Raw genomic sequence first — 23,239 nt, 5'->3', positions numbered from 1 at the left:
CCTCTTACGCCAAAGACCTAATGCAGACCTGAGGAGTAACAAATAAGAAAAATATTCAAAAACAACCAACGAGGCCTAACTTGTGTACCCGCCCTTGTTAGAGAGCTGTGTAGAGCAACAAGCTTCTCAATGGAGGAGTCTCCCTCTAGCAGTGCAAAATACCGATGACAAATCAGCAATATTGCAAACAGTTGTTTTATCATTCATTTAGAGGTTCGGCAGAAGCTCCAGTGGCTTCCCAGGGGCCGGCGCCACCATTAATGTAAGTTCCAAACAGGGAGTGGCCCAGTCCAGGAGAGGCATACCACTAGGGGTCAGAGTGTCGGTCATCGCTGTAGGACGCTGTCCTAGTTCCCTACTTGAAGGTTGTGGACTTAAGGGTGGTAGACCAGGGCAGGATGGCTCCTGCGGTACAGGCTCCACCCTGGGTGTGGTTTCCTCCCTCAGAGGAGTGGGACCCTCAGTGGGAGTATGGACAGGAGGTAACTCTGTATCCTGCCTGTCTGAGTTTTTAGGAGTGCCCTGGGCCGTTATTCCAGGCTCCTGGGCTCCTTTCCCTCCTTGCTTCTTAGCCCGTTTTGAGGTTAAGGTGATGAGGTGTTTAGGGATGCCCAACATGGCTGTATGGGCTAGGAACTCTACTTCAGCCCAAGCTGAGGTCTCAAGGTCAATACCTAGGAGGCCCGCTACAGGTAGGTTAGAAGAGACTGCCACCTGTTTAGGGCCAGTAACTCTACCCCAGCTAAAGTCTACCATAGCTATGGGGAGTGCATGAGTAGAGGTGCCCCTAAGAACTCCAGCTCCATCTTCCTGGACTTTAAGTGCAGGGAAGCCATTTTACCCATGTACTGGACACAGGTAACTACCTATGTCCAGCTACACAATGGTAACTCCGAACCTGGGTGTTTTCGGTATCAAACATGTCGGAATCCTACCCCAATACTGTTGCCAGTATTGGTTGTATGATTCCATGCACTCTGGGGGCTCCATAGAGGACCCCCAGCTTTGCTTCTACCAGTTTCAGGGTCTTCCCGGGCAGCCCATGCTACTGGCATCCCACAGACAGGTTTCTGCGAAATGGTGTTAAGGCTGAGGCCTACAGGGACACAGGTGCCAGTGTCACCATAGTTACAGAACAACTAGTGTCACTTCAACAACACCTACTTGGTCACAAGTACCTGCACCTCTCCACTGCCCTCATGCGGCTCCCGGGCCCTTTGCAGTAGATGGTGCCGAGCTCCCTCACTGCGCGTCTTACTCTGTGCGCATGCTGGCCACCCTCTGCCTGCTTATTTAACCTGTATGTGATGGCGTTGTTTAAAAAATGTAACCATTGTCTTCACCTCAACTTTATTTGTTGTTTTAGTGACTCCCAGTAATACTAGTCATCAAGATTTGTGTCTCATCGTCTATGACTGGTACATTTATCAGGACCTCCAATATTTTTCAATAAAACAATTAAAAATCCGAACCCATAAAGGATACACAAATTATTATCGCAAAACCAGTTGTCTTACCAGGTCATAGAAGGTCCACTTCTACACAAACAATCTGAATAAAATGAGGGAAATTGGGAGTTGGTTCTTTAAACAACATCCAAGTGAAAATTTAGATTTAAGGTTAAAAGCATAGACCTTTTAGTGGCTGCAGCAGACAAATCCATGCACTTCTGTGTGATATCAAATATGGTACACTATCAACATCAGCAATACTACCATCTTCACAGTCTAAACATCCTCCATTATATATTGATTTTTTTGTTTCCAATCTTCATCCCTTGGAGGCTAATACTGTTTTAGATCCTCCAACAAAAATCCTAATATGGAAAAAAGGAAACACCCATTCACAGGCAATTGATGCCGTACACGAGCGTTATAGTATAGGACATTTAAGAGAATTATTTTAAAGAAGAGGTAGCGATATGGAGGTCAAGACCTAACTGTGCTGCTTGCTGAGTTTAACTCACAATGTTTCTTAGTTTTGAACACAGAAAGTAATAAAAAATCTCAGATCCGTGCACTTTCCTTGGTTTTACACTAACACATAATGTCTTCCACATAGCATTACACCTAGTAATTCTTTTTTACTGACGTGGAAAAAGTTTGTTTGCTTTTGGGCACCCAAGGGTGCATTTCAGAATGCTTGTAGGTGGGAGACCTAAACCCATATAAATGGAGATATAAGGGTGGAAGGTAGAAACACCAGAACCCTGATCCTTATAAATGCATTATGCAGACAATTGTGTCCAATATCATTTTCTCAATTTTCTCTTACATGTTGAATTTGAGCCCCCCCCCCCCTTATTGCAAAAACGTTTTTCATAAATTGTTTTGTTATAGAGTTCATTGTGTAAACGATATACTTTTGTATAGACAATTGCTGAGGACCGGCCCTATGGTTACAAAGCAAGACATTGCTAGACACTGGTCGGAGAGCATTCCCCCCCATGCTGAAGGAGGTGAGTGGACTGGTGCGCCCAGGTGGAGAAACCTGTTTACGTGCAAGAGGATGCCCATGGAAACATACTAAAATCTGGTCTAAATGGATAGGTGGGCAAAGGGCTGATGTGGAAGAGGAAATGTGATTGTGTTATACATGTGCTGCATTGACACGACTGAAAATCTCACCTGTATTATATGTTTGGGGAACTGGGTATGCCGGAGGAGTAGTTGTATCAGTTCTGATGTGACCGCGGTTACGTCAAAGAAAAAAAAATTGGTTATAAAAAAAAAACGATATAAGTTTGTAAGCACAATGTTAAAGCAGGAACTATATTATTTGTCTACATTTAATCTTTCATAAAATGAGACTAGAGCAATTTGTCTGTTATGTATTACACATTCAGAAAAGAAACTCCACTCTGGCCTACTAGCTTAGGCTGCAAAAATATAGCCCTTTTGACTTTGAGTCCTTCTGTGCGTTTCAAATAAAGAAAATGCTAAGGAGCATGGTTTGAGTTCTCACTGTTATGTACTGAGAACATGCCTGACATGTCTGTTACCATCCCCATGATTGAAGAGATACTCCAGAAACATAAGCCAGAGACTGGTATAGTCCAGAGGTACAACAGTTACCTAAAAGGTACCTCTCATTCTATCTTCCACCTTATCATGACTGTTGCTTTTGCAGCATGTCAGAAGGGACCTGTTGCTAACGAGAAGTGGGAGTTAAGGACCAGGAAAATATGCACAACCTCAATCAGGCGCTCCTTCAGCCACACCCATTTTAGATAAAAGATTAAGAAAGCTAGTGCTATTCTCCCCAGAAAGGTGATTTACGGCTTTCTGACCAATTTACTTGTGCACTGCTCAAACTTCTTTAACTGGTTAGCCCTGCCGTGTCTGGCGAGTAAAAGTGTGAATCCTATTTTTCCTCTTTCCATGACATTTTTAACTGTTCCAATCTTTTTTTTCCAGGATCTGTGTTGGCAGAATACGCAGAATTTAGCAAACCCAGCTTTGGTAAGACTACTGTTCAGAAAAAAATGGAGCATGGAAACAGTAGGGTTTTATCATAATTACTTGCCTCTTATCCCTTTTCTCCTCTTTATCATTCATGTTTCCTTTTCCTCAGTACTTTACCAACCTCACTTCTGATCCTCTTAACCCACAACCGTCATCTTGGTCTGGTTTCACATTTTTTGTCACTCGCCCACCCATATGTTTCTCTCCTCCTCTTCAAAACTCTTCCTGCCTTTTCCTAACTCCTCGCTTCTCATCACCTTCATTTTTTTTTTAGACTTACTATTCCTCTTTCTCCACTGCAGAATTTGTTCTCCATGTCTTAATTTTTAATAAAACACTTGGGTACTGAAGCGGTCTTGTCAAGAATGTGTGGAAATAATGGAGACCATCGATCTGAAAATCAACTTTTTAAAAGACCATTACCTCAGTAAACTTGTTCTACTACCTCAATTTTACCTTTTGCATGTCACTCCATGATCCACTAGATCTTTTCTAATGAGTTAAATTTGTATATTTTGCAGCAAAACTTATCAATGCACCCTGCAAAACTAGAATCTGCCAATTTTAGATGCCACGAAGAAGTGTTGGAATTTATTGCAGGTTTTTCATAGGTCTTTTTATAAAGAGAGTATCACCAGTCAGCCGTCTCATCTGTCCACCCTACGATGAATCTGAAAAAACTTAAGAACGAGTTGGGCTAAAAAGATTTAGTATGTACGTTTTTTTTACAGAGATGTATGGGGGCAGGGTTATCAATAAGAATAGTGTGAGTAACGGTGGCCTATTCTATTCAGTCATTCTTGGCAGACCAAATTTTCAGTTGTTAAATGGGCATTACACATTGGATACTGCTTTTGCCGATTGTCGTTTGATCCTGGACACTCATTTCACTGGCACATTCACATATTTGTAAACGCCTGTTTTTCAGTGATCTTTGTGTCAAACTGGTAAGCAGATGATGCAGGGGTCCTACAGCAATCTACGAATGGAGCTTTTGATCCTCCCCAATTAAGCTGCTTCTATCCACAGTCAAAATGTGCATGTTGACTGATTCAAAGACCAAAGTCCTACTTGTCTTTTACTTTCAACAGCTGACCAAGTTTCTCTTCCCCATTATATTCCTTAATATTCACAAATGTGATGGCCCCATTGTCAGCTTGTTTTATCTGTATCCATTGTATGTTTGACAAAGCAACACCAAATTAACATACCCCTTTGCTAACGTGCAAGAACATAAATGCTCACGTACCCTGGAAAAATTGTGCTGCTCTTCCCTTTTAAGTTTCTTTTTTCTTGTTTGTTTCCTGTCTTTCCATCTGCAAGTCTACTTGAGGTGTTGTGTGATGTTGTGTGGCATTTGATAGAAGAGCCTTGACTCTACCGGTTAAGAGGTACATCCAAATAGTATCTCCCCTATCCAGTATTGAATCTTTCATAGATTCCCATGCTTGAATCTTTCCCGTCGTCGAGGTGGGAGTCCCACGGTATCCTATAAAGCAGTACATAACAATAACCATAGAGTTTACAGTGCAAACAGGCCTAAATTTTCTAGTCTGTCCATGTCATTTTTTAAAAATTGATCAAACTTGAACCATAACCAATCAGGCAACAGCACCCTCTTGAACACTCCCAAGAGAAGCTCCCTTCCTCAGATTTTCACCGCACGTCGAGTGTGAAGGGAGTCTCCCTGAGCTCTGCTCAGTTCTTTCCACAGATTTTCTTCAGAGAAGGTTTTGACTTTCTTTACTTCCTAACTATATCTGATTCTAAAAGCCTCTTTCATCCGTGCAAGACCTGTGGGAAAAAGAGTTCATGTGGATGATCCTCATAAAAGCTGTATCTATTGCCTTCACCCTACTCATAAGGCAAAAGAATGCAAAATCTGTTGTACTTTCCCACCAAAAACTCTGAGAGACAGAGAAGGCAGATTGCTGCTGTGACTACAAAAAACTAAAGCCCAGAAAACATCATCTGATGAGGACAGTGACTTTGTTCCTAAATCTCACAAGAGGGCTAAATCTTTAGAGGGAACTTCTGAGGAGAGCAGGAAATCCCTCAAAATCCATCATCAGTCTAAGGAGTTAGAAAAGAGAGAAAAAGAAAAACAGCCCTCTTCAAAGGTAGCTTCATCTGCTCCAGCTACCCCCTGTAAGCCACTAAAACAAAGGGGACAAAAATGTCCTGTTGTCTTGCCATCGACGAAGAAGCCACTGCCGACGGCAACATCATCGATGACCGCCGTCACCACTGTATCGTCGACGAGACCATCGGCGTCGACAACAACATTTTCCATGCAGGTTCCAGTTTCATCTACGAGAACCTCTGAGACGTCTAAGACTTTGCCGGCGGCACCGTCGACAGCATCACCACTAGTGACGCTTCCATCGTCGCCGCTTCCACCGTCGACAGCCCCACAGTCTACGGTCCCACCGTCGGCGGTACTGCCATCGACGCTTCCATCGCCGAAAACACTGTCGACGAGGATCAAGATTAAGACTTGCCATAAACCCACCATGGCATACGCGGCAAACATTTCACCTCTTCCAAATCACCTTTTAGACATGGAGTACTCGGATGATGAAGGACCTTTTGGACAGGCTCATAACCCTTCGGAACTCCATGTGAAATATCAGGAAGAAGACAACGAATATTGTGAGGATGATCAAAGTCAGCATGCTGAGGGATACTATCGCATACCCTCTACTCAGAAATACACTGAGCACTACTATTATCCAGAGTACCATCGTCCACAGGAGCAGGCATTTATGCCTCGTTCACCGTTAGAGGATCTTCAGGACATGTTGACAGATTACAGACGGCGCTTTCCTCCACAGACAGAAGTACCACCATCTACTCCGCCAGGTACAGCTTCTGTTCTGCCACCAGACATTCCACCTCCAATAACGCCCAGGATTACGCCACCACCACATGCTGTTCCCCTGCCTAGGGACAATCTTTCCATATCGGAGGATGAAGCAAGGGAAGTAGGGGAACTATCGTCTCAGCCTGACGACTGCCAGGATTACGTTATTCCTACTCCATCTCCTCCTCAATACCCTGTGACTGATTCTCCTCCTGAAGACATTGGGGGGTTTCATTCTATTATGGAAAGGGCAGCGGAAAGATTTCACCTACCCATCACAGTGAAGCATTCCAATTGCTTCTTGTATGATTTCAAGGATCAGGCGCGAAAATCTGTAAGATCCATTCATATCATTGACCACCTATGGCAGGAGGGTGTCCGGATTATGAAGAACCCCGCTATGGTGCCAGCAGTTCTGCCACGTATTGACAAGAAATACAGGGCTCCGGATGATGCTTCTGCATGTCTCACAGGGCACCGTAGGCCGGACTCTGTAATATCACAGGCTGCAGAGGGACCATCTAAAAATCCAGCAGCCCCTATCTCAGTGCCACCAGATAGAGACGGTCGATGCCTTGACACTATAGGCAAAAGATTTTCCCTCATGTCGGCCGTTACAGTGAGAGCTGCTAATGCTTTAGCTATCCTATCACACTCTGATAGGCAGATGTGGTCCATAATCAAACCTATGGTAGATCTCATCCCTGAAGAGCAAAGGCAGGAAGCAAAGAAGATCTTGCAAGAAGGAGAACGAGCCTCTTCTGAGATCATTGACAATGCCATGGACATAGCCTCAATGGGGTTTCGTCAGTTGGCAGGTGCCGCTGTTCAGAGGCGTCGGGGCTGGCAGAAAGCCACTTCATTTTGACCTAAGGTGCAAACAAAGATTTTGGATATGGCATACAATGGGAATATGCTCTTTGCAAGCTCATAGATGAGGCCCTTCTTGCCCTTAAAATGGAAACGTGACACTGCTAAGTCCCTTGGCACCTTACAGTATAGAAGGCTGCCTTTCCGAGGGACAAGGGGACGTGGCTCTTCCTCCTATAGAGGATCTTACTTCTGTTCCCAACTGTTTCAACCTTACCAGCAATACAGACAATCACAGTTGTATCGCCAACCAACTACGGCTGGTTTCTCTAGACAAGGAGCCCGTCGGAGGCCTTCGCATCAACCCAGAGACACAGGACGCAAGCAGTGATCTAGTAGAAGTACCAGCTACTCACCTTTCCCAGCATCAAGTAGGGGCAAATATATCCAAATATCTCCACAACTGGAAAACTATCACCTCGGATCAATGGGTATTGAACATATTGGCTTATGGCTACACCCTAGAATTCACTGTCAAGCTGCCAACCACTCTCCCAAAAGGGGTGCATTCCCCTCATCTTCACTTATTGAAAAAATAGATCAAATTGATGCTTCTCAGAGGAGCAATAGAAAAAGTTCCAATGGCTCAGAGAGGGAAAGGATTCTATTCCCGTTTTTTTCCTCGTGCAAAAGAAAGAGGAATGGAGACCTATTCTAGATCTCTGGCATCTCAACCAGTACCTCCAAAAACAAACTTTCAGAATAATCACTCTTTCAGGCATATTAAATCTCCTAAACAGAAAAGACTATATGACATCACTAGACTTGGAGGATGCTTATTTTCATATCCCCATACACCCCAAGCATCGCAGATATCTTCAGTTCACAGTGGCTGGTACTCCCTATCAGTACTGAGTCCTTCCCTTCAGGCTCAGATCTGCTCCTCGCATATTCACCAAGTGTCTAGCCCCAGTAGCAGCTGCTCTCAGGAAGCAAGGTCACCAGATATTTCCATACCTAGATGACTGGCTACTGAAAGCATCAACTCCGCAAGGAACATTAGCAGCGACAAAAGATTGCATTACACTTTTTCAAAGACTAGGCCTCACACTCAGTGTCAAATTTTTTTGCACAATACCCACTCAGAGGATGACTTTTCTCAGAGCTATCCTGGACACGCAGCTGAACAAAGCTTTCCTTACACAGGAACGACAGGATCGGCTAGCATCTCTGGACAAAATAATATCAAAAAGAATGTTCGTTTCAGTGAGGTCTTACAAATCGCTCCTAGGTATATCTTCCACGGTCAACCTGGTACTAAATGCACGTCTCAAAATGCGACTGTTGCAGGAAGAATTGCAAGTTCATTGAAACCAATCGCAAGGTTTGTTCGAGGATCACATTCTGGTTAAGCCAAAAATGATGTTAAAGACATTGGGCTGGCGGGCTCACCAGTCTCATCTTTCTCAAGGCCTCATGTACATTCCGTTAGTCCCACAATTTATAATTACGACGGACGCTACCATGGAATGATCGGGAGGTCATCTCCAAGATCTTGCAAATCCAAGGGAAATGGTCAAGCCACCAAAGGCTGATGCATATCAACCGCCTAGAACTCAAAGCCATCTTTTTCACATTGCAGGCATTCCTCCCGAGGATAAAAGGGTCTTGAGTGCTGGTGCGGACAGACAACACAACCAGCATGTATTATATAAACAAGCAGGGAGGCACGAGGTCTTTAACGCTTTCACAGGAAGCTCGGGTACTATGGGATTGGCTCACAAAACACAACATCTCTCTGAGGGCCGAGCATGGTCCAGGAGTGCGCAACACACTGGCGGATGCACTCAGCAGGACCAACAGTGATTGTCACGAATGGAAACTGAATCAAGCCCAACTAGACAACATTTTTGTAACATGGGGGAAGCCAACTCTAGACCTCTTTGCAACGAACGGCAATACCTAATGCCAATTTTAAGCAAGTCGGTTTCACCTTCCAGGGTCTTGGGGGAATGCCCTTTCAATGTGGGATCTATGCATACGCTTCCCCCCCCCCCCAATCCCATTGAAGATGGAGACTTATTAACTAATACTAATCGCTCCCAAATGGCCCAGACAATGCTGGTACACAGAGCTTCTTCTAATGTCAGAAAACGCACCAATACGTCTTCCTCCAACTCCAATGCTACTTTCAAGGCGTCCAGGGGAGATACTACATCCAGATTCGATGTCACTGCAATTGCATGCATAGCTCCTGAATTCCAACATCTCAGAATAACCCCAGAATGTAGAAGTATACTTTCTAAGGTGAGAGCAGACAGCACAAACCAAATGTATCGACTTACATGGAAACGGTTCTGTTGTTGGTGTCAGCAGCACAACTTGCACCCTTATGAGGCCTCTCCGGAGTAAATTTTACCTTACCTGTTAATGCTGGCAAAATCTGGGCTGGTGCATTCCTCAGTGAAAGTGCATTTGGCAAAAATCTCGACATACAGATGTTTTTCAAACACGACCTCACTTTGTTCGTCAGATCTTATTAAACAATCCATAATAGGTTTATTCAGGGTCTTTCTTCCAGTAAATGTTGCCACCTCCTGAACGGCACCTTAATGTGGTACTCTCACAACTAATGAAACCTCTGTTTGAACCCATACATAAAGCAGATCTTAAGTTCCTTACGTGAAGGTAGCTTTCCTTCTAGCTCGCTGAAGATAGAACTTTTCGCAATTCTGATCAGTTTTTACTCTCCTATGGACATGGGCGTCTGGGTTATTCAGTAACAAAGTCAACGATAGCAAGGTGGCAATCGGCAACTATTCAGTTCTTCCATTCTGCAGTAGGAAAACCTCTACAAAGACAGCCTAGAGGGCATTCAACAAGGGCAGTTTCTACCTCCGCGGTTCTGTTTGCTGGGGTTCCGCTAGATCAGATATGCTGTGCTTCTACTTGGAAGAGTACCCACTCCTTCGCAAAGCACTATTGCCTTTAGGCTACAGATAGGGCAGATGCAGCCGTGGGCCAAGCAGTTGTGGGACACCTGTTCCAGTAAAGGTGAGCCTCTTGGTAATGTAGAATTTTGTTTTCCGTTGATATTGAATTATAACTATTGTTCTCGTATATTCTGATTACTGTTCCAAGTTCAGCATATCTACATACAGTATGGTGTTACTGTTATTGGCATGTATACTTGATTATATGACATTAAAAAAAAAAAAAGAGAGAGAAAAGAGAAACTAAATACTTTCATTACCTCCATCTGCTTCAATTTTATTATACTGCTTGTTATTCGGATTTATGCATGTGAATCTATGAAAGATCCAAAACTGGATAAGAAATTAGTTACTTACCTTTAACTGCAGTTATCCAGTATTGGTATCTTTCATAGATTCACATGTGACCTGCTCTCCTCCCCTTAGAAGCTCCCTTTTACTGACTCAGGTAACATAGTTCACTCTCAGGCTGACAATCTGAGGAAAGGAGCTTCTCTTGGGAGTGTTCTAGAGGGTGTTGTCGCCTGATTGGTTATGGTTCAAGTTTGGTCCATTTAAAAAAAATGACATGGACAGACTAGCCAATTTAGGCCTGTTTGCATTGTAAACTCTATGGTTATTGTTAACTGCTTTACAGGGTACCGTGGGACTCCCACTTCGACCGGAAAGATTCAAGCATGTGAATCTATGAAAGATACCAATACTGGATAACTGCAGTTACAGGTAAGTAACTAATTTCTCATCATACTTTGGGACAACTAGTGGCTGTGATAACTAATAGGTACCACGTAGTATGCACATTCTTACGCTAAGCCTTGATAGAGAGACTCTCTACTGGCCCTTCCTACTAGAACCCTACCCAGAATCTTACATGCCCTAGAGTGCTTGTGATGTGTGTTCCTTCACATGTGTTTACACTACTTGGGACTATGATACATAGTGAAATATGACTGTTGTCAATAGAAGGCCCTGTATGTCGGTCTGTAGAAGAAGGTGGTTTGCATTCAGGGTCCATATCCCCAAACCATAGTTGGCTGGTAGCTATTCCCATCACCTTGCTGCTAAACCCATAATTCCCCCTTTCCTATGATGTTCTGGTTGACCGATTGCAAAGCCTAGGAAAGAAATGGATAAAGACACAGCATTCACTTCCTTCTGATTTGAGGAGTATGTCAAAGTTTGAAAGATGCTTGTACTTTGGTTAGCCCGGCTTTCCTTCCAAGACCCCCAGTGTGGGATAAACACCTGGTTTGTATTTATCTAGTTGTGAACGACATACTCTTCCTGTACCAGCACAGAGAAATGCTTAATTAGGGACTAGAATCTGCTCAGTGTAAACCTTTATTGGGGTGATGGGGTGTTTTCCACTGCTGGAACAATGTCTGAATACTTGAAGTTACCATGGTGCTGGTCCACTCTTAGAAAGAGAAGTTTTCCGCCTAGTAAGGGGAAGAACTGGTCCCTGACCCAAGAAGAAGACCTGTGCATGGCAGAATAGACTGAGAGTCTGTAGGAAGGTTATTAAATAGTGCAGTAGCCACAATAATCTTAAAGCCAAGTTGGCTATAATCACCAGAGGTAACCTGTGTGACAAGAGTTCATAATGAACTGAAACTTTGCTAAGCTTGCACCGCTGTACACTCAGTGAACCCAAATCTTCTGTTCTACTTCATGGGAATATAGATGTTCTCCTCCAACTTATAGATCCTACATCTACATTCTGTTGGCTGCAGTCAGTTGTTTCTCCTATTCCATAATCATTACACAAGTCTCCAGTTCTTTTGTTTACAGAGATATTATGATGTTTAAAGTTGTGACGACCCCGACCATAAACATGAGTTCACACTACTAATTAGTGGAACAGGTGGTTCTAGTGGGTACCCCCAGTCCGATGGGTGTCCCCCAAACCAAAAAAAAGGCATGATCATGACTAGCTTATTTTAAGATATGAACCTCAGAAATTTGGTACACCTGTCAGATTGCTTTGTGGTTTGTAGTACCTTATTTTCCTTTAGTTGGACTGGTTTTGCCCCAGAACTGGGTATTACTGTACTTTGCCTCCAGACCAGGTGGTGTGGTTGTTTTGAGTTGAGTTAATATGAACCGTTCAGTCTGGAAGCTGATCTCAAACCCACTCATTTGTTGAGCCATATGTGTAGTTTATATGATGACCCATGCATCATTCGAAGAACAGTTCTGATGTAATGCTGTATCTCGGAGATAGAAGCTGGCACCTTGGCTGGCAACACGAATTCTCATATCATGTATTGTACATTGCAGCCTTGGACAAACACACAGATTATATGTGGTACAACAGCTGATTAAACGTGCAGCATGAATCTCGCCTTTAAAGATGAAGCTGCTGATAAAATATTGAAAGGGAATAACTAAAAGCAGGCTTACTAAAATTTGAATAAAAGTGTATAAAAGTAAATCAAGGCACAAGCTGTGAAACTAAACTAAGGCAGGGTGCCAAACTTGGGTACTAAAAGCAGTGCTTACAACACCCTCCTCTTGCCAGTTTTGAAGTGTAGATTCTAGTGACTCCTTAAAAGGAATAAAAACTATATAAAAATACACTAAAACTATCAAAAAATGTCCATAGCGACAAGCTGAGCAATCCAAAAGTATATGGCAAAATAAAAAAAATAAAAAAAGTTCATTTTTGGTAAAACGGTCAATTAAAAGTCATTGGAATCCCACACATGATCTGTAGCCTAAGCCACAGCCGAGGAGGCAGCATTTTGTGCCGTGCCAGATGGCGGGGCACTAGGAGCCGAAGCGACCTGGTCCATGGAGGATGGCTCATAGAAGAAGTCATGGAGGAACCGCAGCCTCATAGGACAACTCTAGGAATGAACCCTGATCTGGAAAATCATCAGATTCATGTCCATAGAAAACACTTGTTGCTAAACAAGACGCACTTCCATTTCGTTCTCGAAAGAGCATCATAAGCAGTGGAAAACAGGCTGCACACAGCAGAAAACTGGTTGAAATGACAGTGACTAGTCTTCATCAAGTTCCTCTACCAGTGATACTGCAAAGTACTGCATCATATGATCACAACATAGTTGGACTGGTGGGAGCTCTATTATTATTCTTGTTTGTGATGGGGCAGCCATTGCATATCAAAAATAGCAACAGCAATATGCTGCCAATTAATGCCAGTACAATCGGGAAGCCTCCAAAAATACTTGAAAAAAGTGAGTGAATGGCTAATGGAATTGAAAGCATTACAAAATGCGACTCAACAATTCATGGAAGTGTCTTGGGAAGTTAATACTTATGAGGGACTCTATCTCCGTGAATGAGCTTGCCACTTATAGGTCATAGGCTTCATGGGCCTGTGTGATCGCCACATGTTTTTGAAGCAATAATGCTTTGTCTGCTCAGCTTATTGAAATTAGAAGTAGGAATGTGGGGCCACAAATTTGCTTCTTTTATCTTCTGCCTGGGAGGAAAAAGTACATTTCTACAGCAGGTCACTTTTTGAGCAACAGAAATCGCATATGGGACACCTGTTCTCATCACACAACAGCCTTGATCACTCAGCATCAAGTAACTCCTATATGACAGTAACTGAAATACTGAGCAGATCACAGAGATGAAAATACCCGTCTAGTAGCAGGTTAACTTAGCCACCGACGCATTGCATGCGCTGTGCATTGACACCTGTTTACAAATCACTGAATGGCTTACAGAAGTCTCGCTGTAGCAAGATGACTGTATTATGTGGTATGACAGAAGTTATCTGACCCCTTTCCCCCAAAGAGTTGTCTCTAATAGCATTTCAATAAGCCGGTCTATTCATGATACTGGGGCAAAAGAATATAAATCTGACTGAGGAGTCTTACCATGTAATACTAGCACATTATCCAGTAGTTGACCTCGGGTTCACACAAGTAAACCTTAGCTCAGTCCTGGTAGTGTGGCAAAGAGCAGTCCGGGTACTTGGAGAAACGTGTAAAGCATTTCACAATACCAACATGGGTGATAAGTAAATGACACGACTCAAAAGAAATCCAACACCAATTTAGATAAAATAAAGCAGATTTTTATATTAATTTAGACACCCAAACAAATGTGTTAGTATACATACAACTGGAGTTGTGAATTTTAGAAGCTTTGGAGAATCACTGTAATTCTGTCACAGTTACCATTGGAGTCAATTGGGAAAATCAGAGTGTGCACTTGGGCGCTCAAAGGGTGAGTTCTGTGTAACCCACCTGGACTTAGAGTTCTGCGGGCCCTAGACCAAGAGTCTACAGTCAGTTCCTTATTCCCTTGCCCAGGGAGTCCGGGTTCAGAGATGCTTGGGCTGTCCTTGGTGCTGATAGGATCTGTGAAGTCTGTCAAAGTTGCAGGACTTGGCAGACGTGTGCTTTCGGCTGCACACACACTCTACCCTTTGTATGTAGAGGTCTTTGCTGCTAGTAGAATATAGTTGTATGCACCACCTGAATTTAGTGTACTGCAATGGTCCAGGCACACACACTGCATAGGCTTATTGGTTATTAAGAGAGGTGTCTGCAGTGGGTGCTCAGTGGTGGAACCTTTTATTTGTTGACAGCTGTCACAACTAAGGACATACAGTTTGACCTTTTTTTATAGACTGTGACACCAATAGAATTTTCGTAAAAGTGAGCTGCTTTGATCATTTCTAGCCTGTGATCTTGGTTGGGGATCACACGATCACCCACCTTGTATTGTCACTTGAGGAATGATTTGGGCACTCAAGTGATAGGAATGTTTTGTTGGGTCTGCTTTTGGTAAGGGCTTCATGTCAGCCGAAGCATTTACAGAAGCCAAAATGTCATCATCCACCATCATATGAGAAAGAGTTATCTCAGCAACAGTTGATGTAACAACTGCAGATTTGACAGCTTCATCAGCCAATTAATTCCCTACAACGTGTATTCAAACACGTTGATGGCCAAGTGTATGCAGTACATGAGCCCATGGCAGTCTGTCTTTTAGCTCTGCCACCTTCCCCTAAAGTATTTCATGCCTTATGGTGTTCCCTTTAGAATCTCTGAATTTGTTAAGGTGCCAATAGTGTACGTTTTCATTGACCGACTGGTCGATACGAATCACACACAAATCCATTCAGTTAAGGATTCGTATGTTCAAGTGCCAAGATCAGTGCTTTGAGCTCAGTAAGTTTATTGTGCAATCCCCAAGGGACTTGGTGTAGGTTTGTAGAAGGTGGAACTCATCATCCCTCATGACTCCATAAATGGTTGCACAAGGCACGGACTATCGGTGTTTAGTAGCTACAGCAGGTTGAGCTGAACCGTCAGTGTAGATTATATATTTATAGTGGTCTACAGGCATGACATTAGTGGGCATGGGATACTCAAGTTCATATTAGAGAACTTCTTGGGTCTGTAGCTTTGGTTCAAAAACCTAATCAACATCAGTGGCAGTCAAGCAGGTGACCCACTGTATCCAGTCAAGGAGGTGGCCAACTGTATCCATCGTGGATGCTGTGCTTTTGTGTTTGGAACGCTGGCTTTGGTAACAGCCTTGAGAGCTGGGACTGGGGTAATGACAATCATGCCTTTACCCTGGGCCAATGATTTCTCCTTAATAACACCCATCTGAACTGCAGTTAGTATTTTATCAGTAGATGTGAAATGCATTTCTGCATTTGAGTATGTGTGATTCACTTTCATTGAATGTGACATATGTGAATCCAGTGGCACCCAGTATTATCCGGACGACCACATTTGTTTTGTTTTCACACGTATGTAAGTGTTTTGCTTCAAGCATGTCAGTTTGTAATACTCTTAAGAATTTGTGTATGTTGAGGTGTCCACTGTTAGCTTGAGAAATCTGGACATATTAAATCGTAAAGTGGTTTTATGCATTGGACATAATCTGGTATGTATGTTCTGCTAAAATTAAAGAATCCTAACAAGGACTGCAGTTTTTTATGGTATTTGGTGGTTGTAATTGTGCACAATCCTCTAGGAAGTGTGGTGCCAGACTCTTTCCCCTCATTTGGAAGCTCATATCCCAAAAACAGAACTCTGAGGAAGGCAATTTTTCTTTTCATAAAATTGAATTCATAGCCCTGATCAGCAATCCCAATGCAGTGCGCTCTACCCTGTCCAAATGTGTGTTTTAATCAATGTCAAATTAATGTCTACATAGGACAACACCTCAGAATCAATATCGATGTCACGTGGGCTGAGAACAATCCCGGACTGTGCTTTTATCCTTGGGGGAGTCAACAAAATTGGCTTTAGAAGCCGAATGTGGAGAATATGCTCACATCCTAGCTTTTAGGCCCTATGTTTTGGCAGAAAAAACATTTGAAATATCCATGGTTGTTTTGTATTGCTTACAAACGTTGTTCATAAGAGCTGTGCTATGTGAGTTTTGTATGGCAGGTGTGGGTGTGTGACTGTTTACATGTCTGTAATCTAAAACTATTCAGTATGAAAGGTCTGGCTTAGCTACAGGGAGCAAAGGGTTATTCATTGGTGATACACAGGGTTCAACTACTCCCTGGTACGCTAGTTGTGAGAAAATCTCCCTCACAGGGGCTTTAGCATAATGTTTTATTGGATACTGAGCATGTACTTGTGAGCTGGACTGTAGAGGTATAACATGATAAGGATATTCCCTATCCCAACTCACGTGGTTGCAGTACAGCCCTGGTGCGTGTGCTTGAGCCCAAACTGCAGCATAGGCTTCTTTTACTGGATCTGGAACTAGGACTGAAAACAATGCAAAATGACATCTTCCCCTTGTGGGAGTGTTCTGACAAACTCTGGCGGCCAATCCTTTTATGGCAGAAGAATGTCATAACTCAGCGTTCATCTTTCCCAGAAAATTATTTTAATTGTGCGTGTTATGTCCCGCTCAATTTAAATAATTAATTTGTAAACCCGATATGGAGGGGCAACTCGCCTAGCTGGGGTTTCCATTTCAATGTTGTCGTTAGTTGCTCTCACATCCAGAACCTCTTGAAGATTCTGGTGAACTATTGTGACCTCTGCTGCATTGTCCAACAGAGTCACTGCCCATGTCCTGTTCTTCAGTAATGTCCAATATGTTTGGCATACTTAGCTGAAATCCCTGCAACTTTCTTTTTTTTTTTTTTTTTTTTAATTAGGTTTTTGTTGTGGAAGTTTCTCTCTTTTTTTATTATGACATCAGATGAGATTTATGAGTCCTTCTTTGGTCTCACGTACTCTTCTTTTCTATGTTCTGACCGCCCACCTCTCTCGGTCCGTATATGGGATGAGTTCTGAAAGGAACAAGAAGGGTGTGTGTCAGTATACTGATACCTGTCGGGTTGTTTCAAATTATCATGATTTCCTAAATTATAGTGTTTCTCTGAGGTCTCTAAATGTGGAGTTTCTCCTCATTGTTTAACTTTATTTTTGTTAGATTTTTGTTTTTCCCAGCGGTTTGTCAGAAGACTCCTGTGCTTGCTTGGTATTATCCTTTTTGGAATTACCTTTAACCCCTTTGCTGCCAGGCCTTTCCCCCCTCAGATGCCAGCCCTTTGTTTGGCTATTTGGAGCAGTTCGCGCTTAAGCCCTCTTTTTTTTTTTCCACATAAGCTTCCCACGCCAAATTTGCGTCCTTTTTTCCCAGCATCCTAGGTATTCTAGAGGTACCCAGAGTTTGTGGGTTCCCCTGAAGGAGACCAAGAAATTAGCCAAAATAGAGTGGAAATTTCATTTTTTTTTTATGGGGGAAGAAAGGGCTGGAGAAGAAGGCTTGTGGTTTTTTCCCTGAAAATGGCATCAACAAAGGTTTTGCGGTGCTAAAATCACCAGCTTCACAGCTTTCAGGAACAGGCAGACTTGAATCAGAAAACCACATTTTTCAGCACAATTTGGCATTTTACTGGGACATACCCCATTTTTACTATTTGTTGTGCTTTCAGCCTCCTTCCAGTTAGTGACAGAAATAGGTATGTAACCAATCCTGGATCCCGGACAGCAAAACATTTCTGAAAAGTGGACAAAATTCTGAATTCGGCAAAGGTGTAGATCCTACAAGGTTTTCCTACAGAAAATAACAGCTGAAATAAAAACATATTGAAATTGTGGTGAAAAAACAGCCATGTCTTACTCTGTAACTTTTTCCTGCGATGTCAGATTTCTGAAAGCAATATACCGTTACGTCCGCTGGACTCTTCTGGATGCGGGGCTATACAGGGCTTGTAGGTTCATCAAGAACCCTAGGTACCCAGAGCCAGTAAATGAGCTGCACCTTGCAATGGGTTTTCATTCTATACCGGGTATACAGCAGTTTATTTGCTGAAATATAAAGAGTGAAAAATAGGTATCAAGAAAACCTTTGTATTTCCAAAATGGGCACAAGATAAGTGTTGAGAAGCAGTGGTTATTTGCACATCTCTGAATTTCGGGGTGCCCATATTAGCATGTGAATTACAGGGCATTTCTCAAATAGATGTCTTTTTTTTTACACACTGTCTACATTTGGAAGGAAAAAATTTAAAGACAGACAAGAGGCAATAACACTTGTTCTGCTATTCTGTGTTCTCCCAAGTCTCCAGATAAAAATAGTACCTCACTTGCGTGGGTAGGCCTAATGCTCGTGACAGGAAACGCAAGATGGACACATCACATTTTTACATTGAAATCTGACGTGTTTTTTGCAAAGTGCCTAGCTGTGGATTTTGGCCTCTAGCTCAGCCGGCACCTAAGAAAACCTACCAACATTTTTGAAAACTAGACACCCAGGGGAATCCAAGATGGGGTGACTTGTGGGGCTCTCACCAGGTTCTGTTACCCAGAATCCTTTGCAAACCTCAAAATGTTGCCAAAAAAAAACTTTTTCCGCACATTCCAGTGACAGAAGGTTCTGGAATCTGAGAGCAGCCACAAATTTCCTTCCACCCAGCGTTCCTCCAAGACTCCCGATAAAAATGGTACCTCACTTTTGTGGGTAGGCCTAGTGCTCGCGACAGGAAATGCCCCAAAACACAACATGGACACATAACATTTTCCCAAAGAAAACAGAGCTGTTTTTTGCATAGTGCCAAGCTGTGGATTTTGGCCTGTAGCTCAGCCGGCACTTAGGGAAACCTGCCAAACCTGTGCATTACTGAAAACTAGACACCTAGGGGAATCCAGGATGAGGTGACTTGTGGGGCTCTCACCAGGTTCTGTTAACAAGAATCCTTTGCAAACCTCAAAATTTCGCCAAAAAACATGTTTTCCTCACATTTTGGTGACAGAAAGTTCTAGAATCTGAAAGGAACCACAAATTTCCTTCCACCCAGCGTTCGCAGAAGTCTCCAGATAGAAATGGTACCTTGCTTGTGTGGGTAGGCCTAGTGCCTGCAAAAGGAAATGCCCCAAAACACTATCTGGAGACATCAAAATTATCAAATCCAAAACTACCTATTTTTGCAGGGGGTGGGAGTGGTGGGGGGGTGGAGGGGGGCACCTGCTTTTTTGGTCCTGGGCTCAGCAGCCATACCGGGAAACCTACAAAACCGAGACATGTTTGAAAACTAGACACCCGAGGGAGTCCAGGGAGGTGTGACTTGCGTGGATCCCCCAATGTTTTCTTACCCAGAATCCTCAGCAAACCTCAAATTTTGCTAAAAAATCATATTTTCCCCACATTTCTGTGTGGGATCATCACACCGAGACAAATTTCCTACCACCCAACGTTCCCCTGTAAAAATGATACCTCACATGTGTAGGTGGGCCAAGTGCCTGTGACAGGGAAGAGCCAAAAACATGTTGAAATTGAGGGAGAACCAAAGCGGGTCCAAAAGGTCATTTTTTTTTTTTTTAAATCCCTGGCATCTAGTAGACAGACCCGGGGTGTGGATCGGGGGTAATTGCCCTATCTGCCCACTGGTGGGCAGAACAACATTGGCCCCACTTATTTGGGGTGGGGGTATGGCCATACCCCTACCCTCTTATTCTGAAAATAAATCTTCCCTGGTCTCTGGTGGGCGTTCTGCCCCCCTTTGGGGCAGAATAGCCTTCCAAAAATAGGCCGACCTTGCCCCCCTTAGGGCCAAAAGTAATGTGCCCCCATGGGTAGAGACCCTTGCCCAAGGGGCTGCCACCCCAAACAAAACACACACATACACACCAATCCCTGGTGTCTAAGTGGTTTCTGCCCCCGGGAGCAGATCGGCCTAATAGAAATAGGCCGTGCTGCCCCCAAGGGGAGCAGAAATGGCCTAAAATAACCTCTCTCCCCCCCCCCCCCCCCAGACAGGGGCCCTTGCCTAAGAGGTCGCTCCACAAATATAAAAAAATAAAGTAAACAAAAAATATATATATCCTTGGTGTCTAGGGGTTTCTGCCCCCCCCCCCCCCGGAGGCAGATCGGCTTAATTATAATAGGCCTATCTGCCCCGGGGGGGGGGGCAGAAAAGGCCTAAAAATATTTTCCCGGGGGGGCGCTCCCCTCATTAAATAATATAAACAATACAAAAAAATCCCTGGTGTCTAGTGGTTCCTGCCCCCCTTGGGGCCAGATTGGCCTCATAAAAATAGGCTGATCTGCCCCCAAGGGAGGCAGAAATGGCCTAAAAGTAATTTAGCCTCCCAGGGAGCGACCCTTGCCTAAGGGGTCGCTCCCCACATCTTAAAAAAAATGTATCCCTGGTGTCTAGCGGTTTCTGCCCCCGGGGGGGCAGATAGGCCTAATTATAGTAGCCCGATGCCACCGGGGGGGGCAGAAAAGGCCTAAAATAATTTGCCCCCCCCTGGGGAGCACCCTTGCCCAAGGGGCTGCTCAGGTTATGCGTAAATTAGGAAAAAACAAACTCCCTTGTGTCTAGTGGGCATTTCTGCTGCCCGATCGCATCTCGATCAGGCAACAGAAATGCTGAGAAAGACATCAAAGGAAAGGAAAGGCCTTTGCTTTCCTTTGATGCCTTTTTCGCCCCTTCACGTGATCAGACGAGATTTGCAAAAGCATTTCTCCTCCGATCGACGCTGGAAGCTGAGCTTCCAGTGAGGTGGGGCAGGCCTCAGATGAGGTTAGTGCGCAATCGCGTGCTGATGTCATCAAATGCCCCAGGGGGGCGGGGGTGGGGGTGGAAAGAGAAGCGATCCCCTTTCCATCCCTGCCCTGGGGAGGGGGGGTGACAGGACCTCTGGGGAGTGCCAGCGCTTCCCCCGAGGGCCGGTAGCTGGACGAGGTGGTTACGTCCCTGGTGCCTGTGCACCACTTCAGCGGATGTAACCACCTCGTCCTGGGCACCCGAGGGGTTAATTTGTGGTTTGTTTGGTTTGGCCTCCAAATTATCCCCATCTATACTATTATAAGTCTCGAAGATGATTTTTGGTAGCTCAGGTTCGTGATCTATTTGAGGAACCTGCGTAAGCTGTTGGCACACTGCCAACGCTGCTGCTTCCCCTTTAATATTTCATAAAATTATTGAGGATACTGTCAAAATCGCCCATTAATTTCATCCACAAGTTCAGGGAAGGGGCAGCCCTGTATTCATTTTGAATTTGTTTCAATACCTCCAGAACATTCAACAGAGATGGTGTACCATGCGGTATGGTATATACTGCAGAAGCAGTGGCCCAGTCATCGACTGAGGCAACCATCCCAAATGGCAAGCATATTGTGAGAATCCTAGGTTTATTATGGGGTCCCGTATGGGGAAACACCGCTTCCAGCTGGTTTGTTTTTTTTGTGCAGTCTAGAACAGAATTTCATCACGTCTGGTGGGAATCTTACCCATAATTGAGTTAATAGATACCAGATTTATCCCAGGTGTAGCCACTTGTTGAACAGTTAGAGCAGCCCTCCCTGGGGCAGTATTCAATGTTTGCATTACATACTGTGTTAAGCGTCTGTATAAATTCACTAAATTATTACAGAAGAGATGAAAATCCACTGCTGCGGATTTTGTATATTTGGATATGGTTTATATGTAGCCGAAACTGGCCATGTTGGTCCTTCATTGCTGAGAGGACCTAATCTAACGTGCAACTACATCTGGAAGAGGGCTGTGATATCAATTTTGGTGTTCTTGATATGATAATGACATTTCTAAGCAGTTATTAGCTCTGCATTGTGCCAGTGCATTAACCGCAATGCACTTGTGAAATGTATTTGGATTAGCATTGATTGCAGGAAAACTGACCCATGACCAGGATGTTTCTGTTTGGTATGTATTGTGGGCCTCAACCGCTTCTCCACCCCCATTAGGAAGCCCATTAGCAAGTAAATATTGTGTGACCGCATGTCTACAATCTACTGGAATTACCGCTGGTTGTACCATGTCTTGTAAGATCGAATTCAGAGACAGGAACACCAAGTGGGTTATCCATTTAAAATTCAAGCTTGAACAACTTATACTAGGTGCTTCCTATATAGCTGAGGCTGATTTTCCCTTACACCACAGACCTCTTCGTATAATAGGTGAATGGGGTACCTTTGGCATACCTGAGAGAGCTACTCAGGAAACCCGTTAAATGAGTCCCTAACCTTGATTCGATGGTGGTGCCATGTTATGCAGTTCCTGTTTTGGTAATAAGACTGCAGGTTTAGGACAGCAGCACTGCAGAGCGCTGGGGACTTAAGTGCAATCCACATCACGTGGTAGCTGTTGGCAAAACTCCTGGCTGGCTTGCAGTGCCTCACCCAAACCAGTCTGGGTGAATGGTGATTTGTGGCAACCTGAACCTCACACTCTGACTCCTCCGGGAAGTTGTGGAAACAGATCGTCCCCCTTTCACTTGGTTACTCATGCATGCCAAGGCAAAACACAAAATGTGAACTGAATTTCAAGTCATTTATTGAAGCACCCAAATTCTAGTATTAAAAGTATGTGCTGCAATGAAACAGAGCACTGTAACCAGCGTTACAGCCAAAGTGAAGAAGATAAACAACCCCACCACTTTGCATGATTCTAGAGATTCCTACTAAAACTCTGTGCCTAGCTCTGAGAGCATAGTAGTTGTAAGATTCTGCCTGGCCATTCTTAAGATGTTAGCTCCATACCTGCATTGAACGGTAGATGCCCGCCTGTTGTATGGACATATGTGTAGTTTATATAATGACCCATGCATCTTTCCGAGAACAGATGTAATGTAATGCTGTGTCTTGGAGATAGAAGCTGGCTCGTGGACTGG

At 43.8% G+C, this 23,239-nt stretch overlaps 1 protein-coding gene across 1 annotated transcript in view; it reads left to right on the top strand.

Moving 5' to 3' along the window:
• The window catches only part of LRP10 (LDL receptor related protein 10), a 244,297-nt gene that overhangs the window by 19,852 nt on the left and 201,206 nt on the right, over positions 1-23,239 (top strand). Inside the window, exon 3 of the mRNA XM_069238242.1 lies at positions 3,417-3,461. Within this exon, the coding sequence (XP_069094343.1) occupies positions 3,417-3,461 (45 nt within the window). The remainder of the gene's footprint in view (positions 1-3,416; positions 3,462-23,239) is intronic.

The sequence above is a fragment of the Pleurodeles waltl genome, chromosome 6, assembly GCF_031143425.1.
Source record: "Pleurodeles waltl isolate 20211129_DDA chromosome 6, aPleWal1.hap1.20221129, whole genome shotgun sequence".
NCBI lineage: Eukaryota > Metazoa > Chordata > Amphibia > Caudata > Salamandridae > Pleurodeles > Pleurodeles waltl.
Note: the sequence above shows the minus strand (reverse complement) of the source record. Positions and strands in the feature narration are given on the sequence as shown.